This window comes from Lagenorhynchus albirostris, chromosome 3 (genome assembly GCF_949774975.1).
Source record: "Lagenorhynchus albirostris chromosome 3, mLagAlb1.1, whole genome shotgun sequence".
Lineage (NCBI taxonomy): Eukaryota > Metazoa > Chordata > Mammalia > Artiodactyla > Delphinidae > Lagenorhynchus > Lagenorhynchus albirostris.
The window spans coordinates 151,549,759-151,571,476 of record NC_083097.1 but is presented as its reverse complement, the minus strand read 5'-3'; the positions used below and the strand labels follow the sequence as shown (position 1 = coordinate 151,571,476).

The following is a 21,718-nucleotide window of genomic DNA, read 5'->3' as shown; positions in this document are numbered from 1 at the left end:
TATCCCACCCCTGTAGGTGGTCACAAAGCACTGAGCTGATCTCCCTGTGCTATGTGGCTACTTCCCACTAACTATTATTTTACATTTGGTAGTGATATGTTCTTGCCACTCTCTCACTTGATCTCAGCTTCCCCTTCCCCGTGTCCTCAAGTCCATTCTCTACATCTGCATCTTTATTCCTGTCCTGCCCCTAGGTTCTTCAGAACCATTTTGGGTTTTTTAGATTCCATATATATGTGTTAGCATACAGTATTTGTTTTTCTCTTTCTGACTTACTTCACTCTGTATGACAGACTCTAGATCCAACCACCTCACTATAAATAACTCAATTTCGTTTCTTTTTATGGCTGAGTAATATTCCGTTGTATATATGTGCCACATCTTCTTTATCCATTCATCTGTCGATGGACACTTAGGTTGCTTCCATGTCCTGGCTATTGTAAATAGAGCTGCAATGAACATTGTGGTACATGACTCTTCTGAATTATGGTTTTCTCAGGGTATACGCCCAGTAGTGGGATTGCTGGGTCGTATGGTAGTTCTATTTTTAGTTTTTTAAGGAACGTCCATACTGTTCTCCATAGTGGCTCACAAAATGATTTTTAAATGTACATGAAAGAACTTGTAAGAATTACCAATAATTAAAAAAAAGAATAGGGAAGGAGTCCTGTCCTATCAGGTATTATCAGTAAAATTTGGTAGAAAGCTATTATTATTAATTCAGTAATGCCACTAGCAAATAGGTTATCGAAAACAGAGTACACTATGATAAAGAGGACTACTCAAATCAGTTGGGGGAGGGATTGACTATTCAGCTAAACTATAGTCTTTCCTGGAAAAAAGCAAGTTTGGGTTCTCATCTCATACATACAAAAAATTAATTCCACATGGATTAAAGATCTGATTTTAACAAGAAATCTATAAAATATTTTGAAGAAAACAAAAGAGAACATATGTATAATGTCATTAAGTAGAAGGCATTCTTAGACAAAACAGAAAATCCAAAAGCCAGAACGAAAAAAATGCCAATTTGATGACATAATTTTAAATAAGGGTAAGTGAAGAGATTAATGATCAAAGATAAATGTCACGAAAGAAAATATTTGCTATACATTACCAGTATACATAAAGAACTCATACAAACTGATAAGAAAATGTCAAATAATCCAATAGAAAATGAACAAAGGATAAACAGGGAATTTATACAATAACTAACCATAAGTAGCCAAAAGGAGCTCAATCTCATCCATAATCAGGAGTTTATAGAACGGAATTCAATCTTAAAATCAGCACTTTTTATTCTGCAACCAGAAAACAAACCTTCCATAATACCATGGGACACCTGCAAAGCCAATCCGTCACTCTTATGTCCCTACTCTTTCCCATTTGAAATAGCTTAAAACAAGTGTTTGCATTAGCTGTTCAAACTCAACTGACTGCAAAACAAAATCAAAAACTACAAACACCACTACGACTAGAAATGCAAATTAAAACAAGGACTCTGAAAATTTAATCAGATTAACAAAAACTGAAAAGACACCATCCAGTGCTGGCAAGGATGTGGGGAAACTGGTCGTCTCACATCCTCTTGGTGAGAGTGTGAGCTGCCAAAACTCCCTGGAAAGCAGTCTAGCAGTAGCTATTAAAATTTACAACGTACATTGTTTTGACCCAGTAACACCACATTTTTAGGATTCTGTTTAGAATTAAAAGCCCTGCTATGTCAGCAGTATCCCCTAGGATCCTTAACTTCCGGAACACTTCCTTCATCTTCATGGTCTAACTGAAACTTGGCTCTTCCCTGAAGATACTCCCCCTGAAGCCCTCTCTCCCATTTTCTCTCTCATACCTGTGGGTATGGAAGGGAGAGAACGGTCCTCCTTGTTCATTCCCACTTTGGGGGATTCTTCTTCCCTTCTCCTTAAAAAGTCCATCTTCACGTAGAGAAGATTAAGAGAATTAACATTAGTGATGATGTCCAGGATTAGAATCACACTTTTGGACTTCCTTTGCTGTGTTCTCTTTCTTCAAAGTGTCCCATACTGTTTCTATTGGCCCTACTCACCTACCTGTTGTTGAAAACAAATCAAAACCTAGGGCCAGAGCGGCAGTGCTAGGTAGTAAGAAAGAGAATCCAGAGTTCTGGATTCAAATCTAAGCTCATCACTGACCTTAGGTAAATTATCTCCTGATCCTAGTTTACTCAACAATACCAGAACCTACACCATGTTTACTGGGAGGACTTAAAGATACAATGGATCTAGAGCACTTTCGATAAAGTAAATGCTCAATAAGTGTTTAAACAATGTCAAAAACAAAAACACCTTCGAATCTCAAAATTTCATACTGCTGTACAAGCAGAAAAGGACTGTTTCTTCCTCTATTGGCCATGTATAGCTCCTTTAGTTGCTTCTCTCTTTATCCATGTCATCCTTCTCCAGGTGTTCAAACAGCAACCTAGAGGCAGTAAACCAAGACACCAGGGGAATCGGCTATACCTGGAAATTTGGAAACATGGACTTCAATACAACTGACCTTCCCCATATTTGTATTAGCTCCTCTTAAAACTCATTACTTCCCATTTAAAGAAAATGGGGAAAGCCTAAAATAAATATGGCATTAGTTATTCATATTCAACTGCTTGTAAAATAAACAGGAGAAAGTAACTAGAAGAATCTTAAAAGACATCAAACAGACTTAGAAGCCTGCTAAATATAACCTAAGGAGTTCCAATCAAATCATATGTCACAAAAAAAGTGAAATAGAGGAAACCTGAGATTTCCAAAATATTTCACTTTTGCTAATTTCGATATATCAAATGAAGCAACTTATTGAAAACTGACTCCTAGCAGTGTCATCCTGTTCTGTCCTAACCCCTGTGGAGATTCCAAGCACATGCTCCATACTGTTAGTGAAGCAAAGCTGAAACCTAGTGTTATTTCACTCTCTAGTTGAAAAAATCTTTGATGGCTCTTCAAGCCTACAGATTTAAGTTTAAACCATTGAGCACAGGCCTCCAAAATCTGGCTGTAATTTACCTTTCCAGTGTTATTTTCATCTTCCAATTCTCTAAATCCATCACAACAAACACATTCTACATTATTTCATATCCATGCCTCAGCTTTGAACATACTCCTGCCCACCACCTGTTATTCCATTCCTCCTTCAAAGCAGCAAAGTACAGTGGAAAGGGTCCAGCTTTTAAGTTCAGATCCAGATCCACTAGATTTCTAATTCTAATTTCATCCCCACTACTTAAGAGCTTAATGATCTGGAGCAAATACTTTACTAGACCTGTTTCCTTACCTAGGAGGAGGCATATCACCTGTGGCACTTTTACAAGGCTATTGTGAGGATTAAGCATAATGGTTCTAAACTATCTAGCACCACACCTAAGGCACGGTAGAAACTTAATGGTAACTACTGAGCCATCCTTCTTTCCCCCTCCATCCTCATCAATACTATCATTTCCTAAATTTCCACAGCACTTTGTTTATACTACTATGTATATTACACCATGAGCACTAATATACTGCAGAATACTCATTATTTATGTATGTGTCTGGCTTTTCCATTAGGTTATAAGCAAGATGGTTATGGGTATGGATTTCTAAATCTCTGCCACTTACCACCTGAGCAAGTTATTTGACCTCGCAGAACCTGTTTCTTCATTAATAAACTGAATTGGGGTTAACACCTTACAGTGTTACAAAAAGGTTTAAAAGAGTTAATGTACATCAAATACCTCGTATAACGCTTGACACCTAGTAAATTTCAGAGGATGTTAATGGTAATCTGGATGATGAACCTGACCCAAGCAACTGCTTAAAGAATACACAAATGTAAAATGTATTTGTCTTATTAAATCCAATTTCATAAAGCAATCTTAATACAACTTTAACCTGCTACTCACCTCTCTTACTGATAGAGACAGCCAATGAAGACAAAAACAGAGATTCCTATGCACTTTATCTCAGAAATGCTACCACATATTCATGTTCTTCCAGGACCAGACTAAGTACTTCACGACTTATGGTTCACCTCACCTCATTACACTTTAAACAACATGGGGGCTTATCCCTCAAGAGTTGTAAGGGATAAAATGATCTGCCAGAGTTAAACAACACTCTGAAATTAGTAGTCTGTAAGGAAGTAGAAGCTAGTTATCTGCTCTTTATTCATTTTAATTCTAATGTGCTGTGTCATCAATTTCTCTACTCAAAACTCCAAACAAATGTCAACTACTTCCATGACAGTATTTTCCAATTTATACACTTCCAACCCACTGCTTGATTTAAGAGAAAACACTTCAAAATTAACTGCAGTGAAATCAAGGAAATCACAGAAAAGTGAGCGCTTGCAAAGAGAAAAAAAATACAATATTAGAGCATTTACATTCCACTTTCAGGTGTACACTGCTACTTACATGGGTTGTACAGCACACACGTCAAGAGCTCAGGAAGGGTTCTGGAAAGATGGACCTGGTTTTAAATCTGACATCACAACTTACTAGCTGTGTAACCTAAGCATGTTACTTCTTAAACCTCATATCCCTCATCTCTAAAATAGGGATTGTAACAGTATGACTCTCATAGGGTTGCATTAAATACAATAATGTATATTAAGTGTTTCAGGAAAGTACTTACAACACCATACTCAATAAATGGTATTCTATCCATTTGTTGTTATTGCCTGAGCACTAAGGTTTTTGGTAAATATTGTGTAATTAATGAATATTTAGCATATTTTATATTAGGAAATAAGCATACCACTAACTTTAATTCTATCCTAAGTTAAATAATGATTAATAGTTGCAATACGTTTAAGAGCAATTTACTGTTTACAAAGCCCTTTAGACATCCATAAACTCATTTTGATCTCCACAACATCCTTAGGGGATAAACACTTTTAAGATACGTATTCTAGAAATAAAGAAACTGGTACCCATCAGGGTAACACAGAGTCAAGGTTACCTAAGTCTCCTCCAACCAGATTCTCCAGCTCAGGGATAAAGTGCATAGTGTCCAAAGTTCTTAACCCAAACATCCACTAAAAGGAGGCAGATTCCAGCCAAGTTTCCCACCCTCCTCAAGCAGAGTCAAGAACGTGAGCCCAGGAATAAGCCCGGGGTAATAAACCCCGTCAGACGGCACTGATGACATTTCTCATGCACTGTTTCATTACGAGGTGTCCTCCCACATCTTTAGGGCGGGGGCTAATCCTGACCCCACTGCCACCAGAGCGCCCAACACAGGGCCTGGCACCCAAGAGGCCCTCAGTAAACGTTTGTGGAAATGGCATGGGAGGCTGGGAGGAGGCCTTCCAGAGACCCGAAACGAAGTCAACTCCACGGTGGGGATTAAGCATCCCAGTAGATCCACAGTCGTTGGCGGAGAGGGTCCAACCGGTAACCAGGCTGGAAAAAGGATGGCTGAGGACGGGCGCCGCTAAGGGGAACCCGGGAAGCTGACCCTCTTGAGGGGAGAGAGGGGGAGCGGGTCTGCCCGCAGCCATTCCTGGAAGGCTGGGGACCGACAGAGGCTCGGGCGCCGGGGGCAGCAAGCCGGGCAACTGGCGCCTGGGGGGGGAGGAGGCCGCCTGCTGGTCTGAGAAGAATCTCGGGCCCAATCTGAGCAGGGTTCTGGGCTCCTCTAGGGACCCACTCCCTAGCCCGCGGTGGCATTCGCTTCACCGAGTACTCGCTGCTACCTGAAACTGCAGCAGCTTCTCTGTCTGCTCCTGTGTTAGATCCCGCTCCTCAGGCGCCGCCATTTTGCAGCCGCCTCTACGCTTCTGACCCGTCCGCACCGTCACCCGCCGGAAATGACCTCAGCAGCAACCACATCCGGTCTGAACAGCCGCCGGCGCGCAACTGCGTCTGCGCGTGCCGGCCCAACCTGGAGGCGGGAATGGTGACAATTTCCGCCGCTAGAGGGCACCACTCTCGGGCCGATCCCTAACACTTAACGAAAATTGTCGGGGGACTGTCTGCCCAAGTCGCCCTTAGGAGTTAGGCGACGAACGGATCTACCAGGGACTTGACTCTCGAATAGATCGCAAAGAACCGAGAGGTCCCGAATGCTCCTCGAGAAGCTTCGGAAATTCACGAATGCCCCTCGGCAGATTTCGCCTTCTTCCTAACCATTTTCATCTCCAATGTTTCTGAATGTTTCTTAGGAAATTGCAGTCGTTCAGAAATATCGGCCGTTTGATTCCTGCCATGATGTTTCCAAAATCCCCTGACCATCTCTCAGGAGGTTCCGAAAGTCCCCGAATACTGGGGGCGTGGTGGGGATGGGGGCGTTTCCCACGCCGCCTTCGAGCCGGAAGCTGTGGAAGATGTGCGCCCCTTGAAAATGGTTGGCCCTTGGCCACCCGGGCACTACCAGCCTTAGGCAGAGCTTTCCGTCCACGCCTCTTGCGACTCTGATCCTGCCTGCCTCAGGCCCTCACTCGTCTCTCTGCCCACTGGCCCGTCTTCCCTGTGACCAACCGAAGGAAGATCCCAGGACTGGGATCAGGAGACTTGGATTCACGTTCTAGTGTCCACCTGGCAAAGTGCTGGACATCTCCGGGCAAACCACCTCCTCTCTGCTCTAGTTTTGCCATTGATGGAATGAGATTCACCAACAGCCCCAGATATGCTGTCTAAGCTCATTCTCCTTGGAAGCAGTCCCCCACCCTTTCCACTGCCTTATCTCCACCCCTCAATGTCTGCCTTCTTCTGCACTTTCCTTGCCCCTTTTAACCCGCCACCTCTCTTCAGGTCTCCATTTTCATTTCCACTTCTTTTCTCCTGCCATCCGCCTTCTCTGTCCACTGTCCAGAAGGCCTTGGGAGGCAGAGGGTTCATGGTCTGGTGCTTTTCCACAGACTACCCGTCTGACTCCTAGCAAGGCACTCAGCCTCCTGGGCCCCCGCTGTCCTCCCCATCTATGGAATCTCACCCCATGAACTTCACAGGGTTGAATTAGGTGAGACAGAACCGGAAGTGCTTTGAAAGCTGAAGTTCCGTGAAGAGTACATTAAAGGATGGAAGGACTTAAGTTTTGGCTATTTCTTTCTTTCAGGCCTGAATCAGATCTTACTAGGTCTGCACAAACTGCATAACAATGTCCTAGAATTTTTCTTAGACCCTTAAGGTAAAATTGTAAGCAAGTAGAGCCACTTTGGAGAATTTCTTTTACATCAACTCAAAGCTCAAATGAGATGCAGTACTATTCAACGTCTCCAATAATGATGGATCCGGAAGAACTAGATGAGGAATTGCAAAGTCAGGTGCCATCTGGAGTTGTTGCATAATTTTGATTTAAGATGTATTCTTTCCACACACAAACTTTGTGGTTATATTAAACACCATTGAATGTTCTTCTCTTCCTTTAAGACACAGACACCCTTTTAGTCTACATTTCCCTTTTCTTCTTTGAATAAAAGTGTGGCTACAAGAAATATTTTACTTAAAAAAAAAAAAGCAACAGCAACAACAACTCGACCATAGGAATACAATATGGCAAACTGGAGAATCCATTCCCTGGGCAAAGGCGGCTTCTGCTTTTTAGCTGTACCTTTTGGCTTACATGTAAGACCAGTACTGGGGAGGGATTAATTAGGAATTCGGGATTAACAGGTAGATACTACTATATGTAAAATAGATAAACAACAAAGACCTACTGTATAGCACAGGGAACTATATTCAGTATCTTATAATAACTTATAATGGGAAATAATCTGAAAGAGAATATGTGTACGTATATGTATATATATGTGTATAACTGAATCACTTTGCTGTACACCTGAAACATTGTAAATTGACTAAACTTCAATTAAAAAAAAAAGAAGAAGACCAGGGCTTCCCTGGTGGTGCATTGGTTAAAAATCCACCTGCCAATGCAGGGGACACAGGTTCGGGTCCTGGTCCAGGAAGATCCCACATGCTACAGAGCAACTAAGCCCGTGCACCACAACTACTGAGCCTGCGCTCTAGAACCCGCAAGCCACAACCCCTGAGCCTGTGTGCCACAACTACGGAGGCCCATGCGCCTAGAGCCCGTGCTCCACAACAAGAAAAGCCACTGCGGTGAAAAGCCTGCACACCACAACGAAGAGTAGCCCCTGCTCACCGCAAGGAGAGAAAGCTCGCGCGCCACAAGGAAAACCCAACGCTGCCAAAAATAAACAAATAAAAAAAAATTTAAAAAAAAAGACCAGCATTGCCACAACTTCCCCTTTTCTAAGAGCACCTAACAAATAAGGATCTGTGTATGAAATCTCCCCATTTTGAAATGGTAATAACTAATTCAGTTTTTAAGAAAATTACTGTCAACCATAACTGCAAGCCACATTTCAGCCCATGAGCTATCAGCCCACCCCTCTGACCTAGGCAGAATCCTCATGGCCTCTGTTTGCCACAGGAGAAGCTGGCCTTGGAAGAAACCTAAGCTTTTTTGATAGGTTCAAGATGAAGAGTGTGGAAAGCGGCATCAAATATTGGCTTGCCATCTTCTTTAAGAATAATTTTTTCTGACCTTTATTTTCCTTTTTAGAGCCGTGTTGTCCAATCAAAATACAATGATATCCACATGTGTAATTTTAAATACTATAGGATCACATTTAACACAGATGAGATTAATCTTAGTAATATATTTGATTTAACCCAATATATCAAATATATTATCTTTTTTTGTACTAAGTCTTCAAAATCTGGGGTGTATTTTACACTTCCCTAAATCTCTATTTGGACTGGCCACATTTCAAGTACTGGGTTACCACACATTGTTTCTGACCACTGCATTGGACAGTGCATTCTAAAGCATTCTGAAGATATTTTTAATAGATTTATTAATTATATTCATCTACATATCACCTATGTGTGGCATCTAAACTACAACACAAATGAACGTAACTACTAAAAAGAAACAGACTCACAGACATAGAGAACAGACTTGTGGCTGCCAAGGGAAAGGGGGGTGGGGGGAGGGAAGGACTGGGAATTTCGGATTAGCAGATACAAACTATTATATATAGAATGGATAAACAACAAGGTCATACTGTATAGCACAGGGAATTATATTCAATATCCTGTGATAAACCATAATGGAAAAGAATATGAAAAGAATGTATATATGTGTGTAACTGAAACACTTTGCTGTACAGCAGAAATTAACACAACATTGTAAATCAACTGTACTTCAATAAAATTTTAAAAATTATATTCATCTACAGATTTTAGGAGTCGATTAAACAAACATTTACTGAGTGCTTTATTCTGATCCAGGCTCTGTACCACATGCTATAAAGTTAACACACAGCCACTGTCCTCGAAAGAACACACAGTTTAATGAAAAATTAAATGAATTTTCATCAGTCTCTGGACTGGGGTGTGTGTGTGTGTGTGTGTGTGTGTGTGTGAGAAAGAGAGAGAGAGAGAGAGAGGTTTTGAGTGCACACAGGGATTTGTGGCTGAGAGCTGTCTCAGGGAATCTAATGAATATTTGTTTCTCTAATCCTAGTAATAAGGCTTTGCTGACACCTTACCATTTTGTTCCTGATAAAGGATGAATTCTGTCCTGCTGAGTCATGGAAATCCTAGAACAAGTCCTCAATTTCTGAATAACTGGAACATAAGATATTTTCTGTCAGTTGGGGACATGGCATTTTGATTGCTGAGTAAAGCAGACCATTGAGATGTCAGCAACAGTTTTTTGTTTGTTGCCCTGCTATCCATCAAATTATTCATTATTGGTTAAGTGGAGCTAGCAGGAATTAAGGTGACTCAACTAGATTCATCCAAAAAGTAAGGGGAGTGAGAGAAGTAATACCTGCACCCAATAGTGTATTTTAGATTCTCAGGCTTCTGCTAGGGGTGTTTGGACTGATGAAAAAAAATTAAGCTTGGAAGCAAAGTTTTGCCTTATGTAAGTCAAAAAGTACATCTCATGCTCTGTAGGGACACCTGAGTATTGCACCATTAATTGTGTGGTTTTGGAAAGTGAACCTCTCTGCAGTTTGCTCATCTCTCAGCTGTAAACAAATAGTCTCTACCTCACAGTTTGTGGCAAGGGTTAACTCAGAGAGGACATGTAAAATTCATGCCCTCATCATAGCCACCTTGAAGATTTGGGAGAGGACAGAATGAAATAAAGTATTAATGGAAGGCTTTATCCAGCACTATTCACAATAGCCAAGACATGGAAAAAACCTAAATGTCCATCGACAGATGAATGGATAAAGAAGTTATGATTGATACACACACACACACACACACACACACACACACACACACACACATATATATCCAATGGAATATGACTCAGCTATAGAAAAGGATGAAATAATGCCATTTGCTGTAACATGGATGGACCTGGAGATTATCATACTAAGTGAAGTAAGTCAGAAAGAGAAAGACAAATACCACATGATATCACTTATATGTGGAATGTAAAATATGACACAAATGATCTTATCTATGAAACAGAAACAGACTCAAAGACAGAGAACAGACTTGTGGTTGTCAAGGGGGAGGGGTTGGGGGAGGGGTGGATTCGGAGTTGGGGATAGGCAGATGCAAACTATTATATACAGAATAGATAAACAACAAGGTCCTACTGTATAGCACAAAGAACTGTATTCAATATCCAGCGATTAAATCATAATGGAGGGCTTCCCTGGTGGCGCAGTGGTTGAGAGTCCGCCTGCCGATGCAGGGGACACGGGTCCGTGCCTCGGTCCGCGAAGATCCCACATGCCGCGGAGCGGCTGGGCCCATGAGCTATGGCCGCTGAGCCTGCGCGTCCGGAGCCTGTGCTCCGCAATGGGAGAGGCCACAACAGTGAGAGGCCTGCGTACCGCAAAAAAAAAAACATAATGGAAAAGAATATGAAAAAGACTATATATATATATATATATATAAACTGAATCACTTTGCTATACATCAGAAACTAACACACATTGTAAATCAACTATACTTCAATAAACTAAATTTGGAAAAAAGGGAGAAGGCTTTATCATTGCTAAAGCCCTTCGCAGAAGTTAGATTTTGCTATAGATTGATTCAATATGTGTTACTGTCTTACAGTTACTCAGTTCTGGGGATGACCTAGCCTCAGGAATCTCCTAGAATAACAGGAAGTCAACTGCAGTATCAGGTGGAAAGTGACAGAGACCCAAAAGTCGATAATAGACTGTATCTGTCACATAGGTCCTCTTATCTCCCTATCTCATCTCTCCCCTGGAACGCTGCAGTTCCCTCCTAACTGGTCTCCTGGATTTTACATTTGCCCCTCTCTGATTCAGTCTCATCACAGATGCCAGAGAAACGTTTCAGAAAGTAAGTCAGGGCACTTCCTTGGTGGTGCAGTGGTTAAGAATCCGCCTGCCAATGCAGGGGACACAGGTTTGAGACCCGGTCCGGGAAGATCCCACATGCCGCGGAGCAACTAAGCCCATGCGCCACAGCTACTGAGCCTGTGCTCTAGAGCCTGCGAGCCACAACTACTGAAGCCTGCGTGCCACAACTGCTGAAGCCCGTGTACCTAGAGTCCATGCACCACAGCAAGAGAAGCCATAGCAATGAGAAGCCCGCACACCTCAACGAAGAGTAGCCCCCGCTCACCACAACTAGAGAAAGCCCACATGCAGCAAAAAAGACCAATGCAGCCAAAAATAAATAAATTAATTAATTAATTAATTAAAAAAAAAAAAGTAAGTCAGATCCTATCACTCCCCAGCTCCAAACCCTCTATTGGCTTCCCATTGTCCTTAGAATAGAATCCAACCTCCTTCCTGTGGCTGACAAGGAAGCCTAACTTACGCTTCTATGACCTCATTACTGTGAACACATTACTCTCAAACCTCCACCTCATTATTCTTATTCATACCTCAGGGACTTTGCATTTGCAGTACACTCTGCCTGGAACACTTTTCTTGAGTCCTCACATGGCTGGTCCCTTTTGACATGCAGATCTCAGTACATGTGTACAGCATCCTCAGAGAAAACCTAAAATGTATGTTTTCTTCAAATCACTTGGAAGGAGTGAGGGCATTTTTTTCCCACAGTAGAGGAGAACCCATATTGTCGTATGAGACCAGGTATAATGAGAGGGAATGAATAGCACGGAGGGGTCCAAGGGGTGTGCTGTATCAGACGCCTCTTATGTTTTCACTTCAGATCTTTGCAGTCTCACCTGTCTCCAAGGCCCTTGGTCACTTGTTTTACCTTGGCCACTTCTGTGGGACCAACTCTACACAGATTCTTTCTAGTCACCACCATGGTGACCCATTTACACAGACACAACCCGACAGCACTTCACCTCACCCGTGCACCACCAGCCTCCCGCCTCCCCTGCTACAGCTTGCCTGTTGCTACTGGAGCACAAGACACTGCGGATCAGCACGGTGCCCACACATGCACTACCCAGAAATGTGGGGGAATTCATATGCCATGGGGCAAAACCCTGACCAATGACATACGGGAATCCACCACATGAAAATTTCTCATTTCCTGCCCCGTGTTGAGCTGTCTTGAGATGCGGTCATTTATATGGTCTCTCTGAGGCAAACCCATGGGGTGGCGCAATGTACTTCCTACCCTGTACTTGTCCCTATTCCTTGCCTCCCTGCTTCATTCTCTCATGCCTGATACCTTGGAATTGTACTCCCCAGTAAAGTATAAACATGTAAGCTTTTGATTCAGGCTATGTTTTCTATGGGATCTAGCCTATGATGCTGTGTATCAAATTAGTGGCTCAACCACGGAGAAAATAATAAGAAAATAATAATTTCAAGTGAATTTAAAACACAGTAATTTGCCTACAAGTTCCTGATAGGCTATATCCTAAAAACAGAAAGAAATCTTATATGATATTTAGTAATCATAGGTCAATAATAATATTGATGTTGTTATTTTAAAACTACACAGACAGGGCTTCCCTGGTGGCGCAGTGGTTGAGAGTCTGCCTTGCCGATGCAGGGGACACGGGTTCGTGCCCCGGTCCAGGAAGATCCCACATGCCGCGGAGCAGCTGGGCCCGTGAGCCATGGCGGCTGAGCCTGCGCGTCCGGAGCCTGTGTTCCACAATGTGGAGCAATGGCCTGTGTTCCACAATGTGGAGCAATGGCCTGTGCTCCACAATGTGGAGCAATGGCCACAACAGTGAGAGGCCTGCATACCGCAAAAAATAAATAAATAAATAAATAATTTAAAAAATTAAAACTACAAAGACATAGAAAACAAATTTATGGTTACCAAAGGGGAAAGGAGGGGGAGGGATAAATTAGGAGATTGGGATTAACAGTTACACACTACTATATATAAAATAGATAGACGCACATATGTATAACTGAATCACTTTGCTGTACACCAGAAACTAATACAACATTGTAAACAACTATACTTCAATAAAAAATAAATAAAATAAAAACTATATATTCATGTAGATAGAGCAAAAACAGTGATTATGTTATGCATTAGAACCAAGATTTTTGGTGAAAGAGAAATATATATATCTAAAATCAAAAGGATTGAGTAAAAACATTGTAATCTTAAACTTGAATTAGAAATATTAGTAAGAACACAATGTATTTTTCTCTTTCAAACAGAAAATGTATTGTTTAGTTCTGTTGACTGAAGAGGTCTATAAGAAATAACTACTGAGGAGCCCAGACAGTGGTTTCTAAATATTATTTGCCACTAACAGGTCATAGAACTCTTTGAAGAAACAGCTAATTCCAGTCTGGGGGCAGGAAATGTACAGGATGAGCCAGGAACGTGTACCAGAGAACAAAGAAGCTGTCAAACTGTTACAAGGAGCCAAGGATGGGAAAATTTAAGCGTCAAAAAGTATAGTGACTATCTCTCTTCCACTGAATTGCCTTTGCAACTTTGTCAGTAATCAGTTATCTATATATGTGCATGTCTTTTTCCAGACTATTTTCTTCCATTGATCTATTTGTTTATCTTGATACCGATACCACACTGTCTTGATTACTGTAACTGTATAATAAATTTTGAAATCTGGTAATGATAGTCCTCCAACTTTTTCTTTGCTAAAGTTGTTTTGACTATTTTAGGTCCTGCTGGGATTTTGTGATTGCATTGACTCTGTAGATTAATACGAGGAGAATTTACATCTTACTATTGAGTCTTCTAATCAATGAACAAAGAATATCTCTCCATTTATTTAGACCTTAACTTCTCTCAGCAATATTTTATAGTTTTTAGTGTACAAGTCTTTCATTTTATTTGTTAGGTTTATCTCTAAATATTTAATATTTTTGATGCTATTGTAAATGGCATTTTAAATTGTCAATTTCCTCTTGGTCACTGCTTGTGTATAAAAATACAATTCATTTTGTGTGTTCATCTTTTATTCTGTAAACTTGCTGAACACACATATTAGCTTTTTGTAGAATCTATTTTTCTACTTAATCATATTGTCTATATATGTGTATAAAGGTACTTTTATTTCTTCCTTTTAAATCTAGAACCTCCAGTACAATGTTGAAAAGAAGTGCTAGAAGAGGACAACCTTGTGTGATCTCTGATCATAGAGGAAAAGAGTTCAGTCTTTCACCATTAAGTTTAATGTTAACTGAAGGTTTTTCATAGCTGTCCTTTATCAGGTTGAGGAAGTTTCCTTCAATTCTTAGTTTGCTGAGAGTTTTAATTAGGAAGATGTTGGATTTAGTCAAAGGCTTTTTCTGCATTGAAGTGATCATATGGTTTTTCTCTCTTGGTTTTTTTTAATGTTGTCAATTACATTCATTGATTCTTTAAAAGTGTGGTAAAAAGTATATAACATAAAATTTACCACTTTAATCATTTTATAGTTACAATTCAGTCTTTTTATAGCTGAATAGTATTCCATTGTATGGGTGTACCACATTTTGTTTATACACTTGTCAGTTGATGAACACTTGGGTTGTTTCCACATTTTTGCTATTGTTAATAGTGCTGTTATGAACATTTGTAAGCAACTTTTGGCTTGAATACCTGTTTTTGATTCTTTTGGATATTAGGAGTAGAATATCTGGGTCATATGGTAATTCTATGTTTAACCTTCTGAAGAACCACCAAACTGTTTGCCACAAAGGCTGCCTCATTTTACGTTCCACCTGCACTGTATGAGGGTTCCAATTATGCAACATCCTGGCCAATACATTTTCCTTTTTTAAAAAAATTACAGCCATTCTAGCAGGTATAAAGTGGCATCTCATGTGGTTTCAGTTTGCATTTCCCTAGTGACTAATGGTGTTGAGCATCTTTTCATGTGACTGCTGGCTATTTGTATGTCTTCTTTGAAGAAATGTCCATTCCTGTCCTCTGCATATTTCTTTTAATTGGGTTGTTTGTCTTTTGGTTGTTGAATTATATGAGTTTATTATATATTCTGGATATTAGATCCTTACCAGATGTGTGATTTGCAGGTATTTCCTCCCATTCTGTAGGTTGTATTTTTCCCTTTCTTGATAGTGTCCTTTGATGCACAAAAGTTTTTAATTTTGATGAAGTCAAGTTCATCTATTTTTTTCTTTTGCTCCTTGTGCTTTGGGGTCATTTCTAAGAATCTATTGCCAAATACCAAGTCATGAAGATTTACGCTTAGGTTTGAGAGTTTCACAGTTTTAAGTCTTACATTTACATCTTTGATCTATTTTGAGTTGATTTTTTATATGTTATGAGGCAAGTGTCCAACTTCATTCTTTTGCACTGTGGGTATCTAGTTGTCCCAGCACCATTTGTTGAAGAAGTTATTCTTCCCTTATTGAATAGTCCTGGCACCCTTTTCAAAAACATTTGATGATAGGTATATGGGTTTATTACTGAGCTCTCAATACTCTTCTATTGATTTATCTTTATGCCAGTACCTCACTCTTGATTACTGTAGCTTTGTAGTAAGTTATAAAAGTGGGAAGTGTGAATCCTTCAACTTTGCTTTTCTTTTTCAAGATTGTTTTGGCTATTCATGGTTCCTTGAGATTCCATATGAATTTTAAAATCAACCTTACCATTTCTGCAAAAATGGTCATTGGGATTTTGATAGCAGTTACACTGAACCTGTAGACCACTTGGGGATGTATTGTCATCTTGACTATATTAAGTCTTTCAATCCATGAACACTGCACGTCTTTCCATTTGTGTAGGTCTTCCTTAAATTTTTTCAGCAATATTTTGTAGTTCTCAGTGTACAAGCCTTGCACTTCTTTTGTTAAATTTTTTCCTAAGCATTTTATGCTTTTGAGGCTATTGTAAATGAAATTGTTTTCTTAATTGCATTTTTGGATTGTTCATTGCCAGTGTATGGCAATACAACTTAAAAAAAATTATTTTATTAAGGGCTTTCCTGGTGGCGCAGTGGTTAAGAGTCCGCCTGCCAGTGCAGGGGACATATGTTCGAGCCTGGTCTGGGAAGATCCCACACCCCCCGTGGAGAAACTAAACCCGTGCACCACAACTACTGAGCCTGAGCTCTAGAGCCCTCAAGCTACAACTACTGAGCCAGAATGCCACAACTACTGAAGCCTGCGCGCCTAGAGCCCATGCTCCACAACAAGAGAAGCCCCCACTCACCCCAACTAGAGAAAGCCCGCCTGCATCAACGAAGGCCCAACACGGCCAAAATAAATAAATAAATAAAATAGAACATTAAAAAATTACTTTATTGAAGTATAGTTGATTTACAACATAACTATTCTTTGTCTTTTGATCTTTTTATTAATAAATTTATTTATTTATTTATTTTTGGCTGCATTGGGTCTTCATTGCTGCGCATGGGTTTTCTCTAGTTGCGGCAAGTGGGGGCTGCTCTTCGTTGGGGTGCGTGGGCTTCTCATTGCGGTGGCTTCTCTTGTTGTGGAGCATGGGCTCTATGTGCACGGGCTCAGTAGTTGTAACTCGCGGGCTCTAGAGCACAGGCTCAGTAGTTGTGGTGCATGAGCTTAGTTGCTCCACAGCATGTGGGATCCTCCTGGACCAGGGCTCGAACCCGTGTCCCCTGCATTGGCAGGCGGATTCTTAACCACTGCACCACCAGGGAAGTCCCTGTCTCTTGATCTTGAACCCTAAAACGTTGCTAAATTCATTTATTAGCTCTAATGGTTTTTGATGTGTAGTCTTAAGGATTTTCAATATATAAAATAATTTCATCTGTAGATAGAGAACATTTTACTTCTTCTGTTCCAATTTAGATGCCTTTTATTTCCTTTTATTGCCTAATTGTTTTGGTTAGAACTTCCAGTACAATGTTGAACAGAAGTGGCAAAAGTGAGCTTTCTTGTATAGGAAGGTTTTTAACTAAAAATTCGGTTTCTTTAACAGATATATGGGTATTCAAGTAGTTTGTGCCTTTCAAGGAAAATTCATCATAGACTTAGATGTAAAACACAAAACTATAAAAGTTCTGGAGGAGAACGTTAGACAAAAATCTTTGCGAACTGGGGTTAGGCAAAGATTTCTTAGATATAATACAAAAGTATGATACATAAAAGAACAGATAAATTATAATTCATCAAAATGTAAAACTTCTGCTCTTCAAAAGTCTCAGTTTAGAAAATAAAAAGACAGACTGGAAGAACATATTTGCATGTTATATCTGATGACAGACTTTAGTCAGAAAATATAAAGTACTGTCAAAACTCAAGAGTAGGGGCTTCCTGGTGGACCAGGGGAAAAGAATCCATCTTCCAGTGCAGGGGATGCGGGTTTGATCCCTGGTTGGGGAACTAAGATCCCACATGCCGTGGGGCAACTAAGCCCCCAAGCCACAAGTGCTGAGTTTTCGTGCCTCAACTAGAGAGCCCATGTGCTGCAAACTACAGAACCCACACGCTCTGGAGCTGCACACCACAACCAGAGAAAGAAAAAAACCTGTGTGCCACAGCTAGAGAAGAGCCTGTGTGCCGCAACGGAGAACCTGCCATGCCGCAGCTATGACCCGACGCAGCCTAGAAAGAAAGAAAGAAAGAAAGAAAGAAAGAAAGAAAGAAAGAAAGAAAGAAAGAAAGAAAGAAAGAAAAACTCAATAGTAAAATAAACAAACAGTCCAATTTAAATACTAGGTAATAGCCTTTAAATAAAATATAATAATATTATACTAACTTTAGTTAATGATGTATCACTATTGTTTCATTAACTGTGACAAATATACCATATTAATATAGAATGTTAATGGGGGAAAGTGGGTATGGGATGTATGGAAACTCTCTGTACTACTTTCACAATTTTTCTGTAATCTAAAACTCTTCTAAAAAATTAACTTTTTAAATGATAAAAATAAAAGTTAAGCCTACTCCTACCCTATGATCCAGCCATTCCACTTCTAGATATTTACCCAAGAAAAAAGAAAACATGTATTCACACAAAGACTTGTATACAAATGTTCATAACAACTTTATTGATAAACTGGAAACAGAAACAGAAACTGGAAACAACCCAAATATCTATCAACAGGTGAATGGATGAACAAATCTTAGTACTCAGCACAATAAAAAGGAATGAACTATTGATACATGGAACAACATAGATGAATCTTTAAAGAATTACGCTGAGTAAAAGAAGCCAGACAAAAAAGAATGAGTCTTGTATGATTCCATTTACATAAAACTCAAGACAAAATGTAAAACACATCAGTGGATGTCTGGGGATTGGAGGGAGGCAGGGAGATAAGGGAGAGAGGGAACAAAGGGAACAAAGGGAACAAATACATGTTTCAGGTTATTGGAGATGTTCATTATCTTGATTGCAGGGAGGATTTCCTAGCTGTACACATGTCAACATTTCTCAAATTGTAAACTTTAAATATGTGCAGTTTATTACATGTCAATTATACATAAATAGAGGTACTTAGAAAATATAATGCCTACAATGAATTGAAACACATCAAGTATATGTAAAACCAGGAGTTTATTATGATATCAGAAAGAGAACAACCACAAACCCATGCTCGTTAATTGCTTTTGGAGATTGCCAGCACATCAGTTCATTTTTCTGAAAGCTGATAAATTAAGAGAAGCAGTCAAGCATTGGTCTTACCTGTCCTCTATGAACTCTACCTGTGGGCAACCAAACTGATAACGAGAAAGTTCTTCAAGAATTTCCAGCTAATGCATCACAGAAATAATGAATTGGGAGATGGGGATTGACATGTATACACTGATGTGTATAAAATGGATGAATAATAAGAACCTGCTGTATAAAAAATTAAATTAAAAATAAATTAATTAATTAATTTAAAAAAATTTCCAGCTAATGCAAATATAGTGAGAGAAATAGAATCACCACAGTTTCAACCCCAAATAAAGTAACTGATTTAGGTAAAATCACAAAGAGTGCTAAGAGCTTGAGATGAAAAGCTGATCTGAAACTTTATTATCAAATGATCAGGCTGACAACACCTAAACCTGCTGATCAATGTTAATGTTACTAAGAGGTGACTAGACATGATGTGATATATGATGTGATGCAATGGGAATTTCCCAACATCATGTATGAAATATTCTTGCAAAAAATTCATCTGGAATCTGCTCAAGCCTCTAGATCAGGGTTTCTCAGCTTGGGCTTTACTGACATTTTGGGATGGATAATTCTTTTTTGTGAGGGGCCGTTCTGTGCATGTACGATGTTTAGCAACATCCCTGGCTGCCACCCACTAGCTGATATTAGCAGCCGGCAAGTTGTGACAATTAAAAAAGGTCTCTAAACATTGCCAAATGGTCCCTGGGGGGTGAGATCAACCCTGGTTGAGAACCACCACTCTAGATCTGACTACTAATTTATAGGAAGTAATAAACGTCCTGAGAGCAAGTTGAACGCCACCACAGGAATGCAAATGGATAAACCTACACTGAGATAAACTCTACAAAGCAGTAGGATTTCTTCAACAGCAACAACAAATTGAAGGAAAAAAGGGTGTGGGGGGAAATGTGTAAATTAAAAAAGATTTAAGAAACATCCTTAAATCCAGTGAGCTAGGAAGCTCCGCAAAGTTAAATTTCACCACATATGGATAGAGTGAGACCCTAAGAGACCCCAAACTTGCCCAGGACAGGGAATTAATGGAGGCTCCTGTGAGGGAGACACTCCAGTTTGCATTACAGAAGGGAAAGAAAGGTTCCTCCAAAATGCTAATTTAGAACTAGGACTCAGGTACAGAACAGATTGGTGGTTGCCAGAGGCAAGGATGAGGGGTGGATGAAGTGGGTGAAGGAGGTCAAAAAGTGCAAACTTCCGGTTATAAAATAAGTAAGTCATAGGGATGTAATGTATAGCAAAGTGACTATGGTTAATAATACTGTATTGCAGATTTGAAAGTTGCTAAAAGAGTAGATCTTAAAAGATCTCATCACAAGAGAAAAAAGTTTGTAACTATGTAGGGTGACAGATGTTAACTATATTTATTGTGGTGATCATTTCACAATATATACAAATGTAGAATCATTATGCTGTACACCTGAAACTAATATGATGTTATATGTTATACGTCAATTTAAAAAAAAAAAAAGAAAGAAAGAACTAGGACTCAGGGTTTGTTTCAATGGTTTTTAACCTGGCGAAAAGGCAAAGGGCAGGACCATCTCCTGAACAAGCCCTGTCAGCCCAGGCCCAGAAAAAGCAGGGCTACGTTATGGGCAGTAAAGATGCTGAAAGTCAGGAGAACAAGAAAGGCTTTGGGCAGATCTTAGAGAAGAAAATGTCAATTTCATGTTTGGGCATAAAGAAAGAGTCTCAGCACAGCCAGATCCTTTAATTGGATGACACTGCAGCCTTCAGTAACCTCTGAGGGCCTGAATTTTCTAGGCAGAGACAGGTATATCAGAGACACAGACATCTCAGGAAGATTGTGAATTCCCAAGATCAACAATAGTGAAGGCATTCTCCTTCCTTCCATGGCCCCCAGGGTCCCTGTGCCCAATCCAGCACCAGCCAGGATGCACCAAGAATGTCAGGAACCTCAGAATGCCATCTCCATCTTTAGGGATGTGTATTCATTGTCAACCAGAAAGCCCTCCTCCAATCTCTACAGAGAAGAAAATTTTGGTCAAAGAAATGTCTCCGTTCAGTTTCAGCAACTCCATTAAGTCTTGGAGAAGCACATCCTCTAATGAAGTTTAACTCTGCTTTTCACAAGCAGTGATATTTATCCTTCATAAACATATTCATTTTTTTTTTTAAAGATTAAGAGGAGATTTCTACTTTTCTCCACTGGCCATGAAGGAGTAACAGGGTTCAAAATTACTCTCCCACAATACACAACTAGAAAACTGGACAAAATATGTGATAGAATTGTTTTTAAACATTGACACAGCACAGAATTGTGATCCCTGAGAGAAGAGAAACAAATAAGTAAGCCCTGTGATTTTCCAGGCTTTCTGCCTGAAGGAATTTCTAAACTGCTGAGTATGAAAGGGGAACACAAACAGAGCTCAGTGGTTTCAAAAATCGGAGACAGAGATAGGAGTTTGGGGAGATTGAAGTGGATAGGGTTTACAGGGCAGGGTCCTGGAGAGGAGGGAACGAGGCACAGCAAGTATTCCAGAAATATGCATAGGAATTGCCCTTGATTCTATGACCAAATAACAATCTACATGTGGTGACATGATTTTATATGTAGAAAACCCTGAAGCTTCCACACACACACAAAACTATTAGAACTAATATTGGGTGGGCCAGAAAGTTCGTTCGTTTTTTTCCATACGGTGGATCTAGTAGTACTTACTAGTCTTC

General features: G+C 40.0%; 1 protein-coding gene across 4 annotated transcripts in view; it reads right to left on the bottom strand.

Annotated features, from left to right (window-relative positions):
• Positions 1-5,808, bottom strand: part of FAF2 (Fas associated factor family member 2) — a 59,508-nt gene extending 53,700 nt beyond the window's left edge. For 3 of the 4 annotated variants that reach the window (XM_060144256.1, XM_060144257.1, XM_060144259.1), the window contains exon 1: positions 5,710-5,808. In XM_060144256.1, the coding sequence (XP_060000239.1) occupies positions 5,710-5,772 (63 nt within the window). In that variant the 5' untranslated portion in view covers positions 5,773-5,808. Of the gene's footprint in view, positions 1-4,426; positions 4,468-5,709 lie in introns of all 4 variants that reach the window. The other variant, XM_060144258.1, reaches the window with a different exon arrangement.
• Between the last annotated feature and the right edge of the window lie 15,910 nt (positions 5,809-21,718).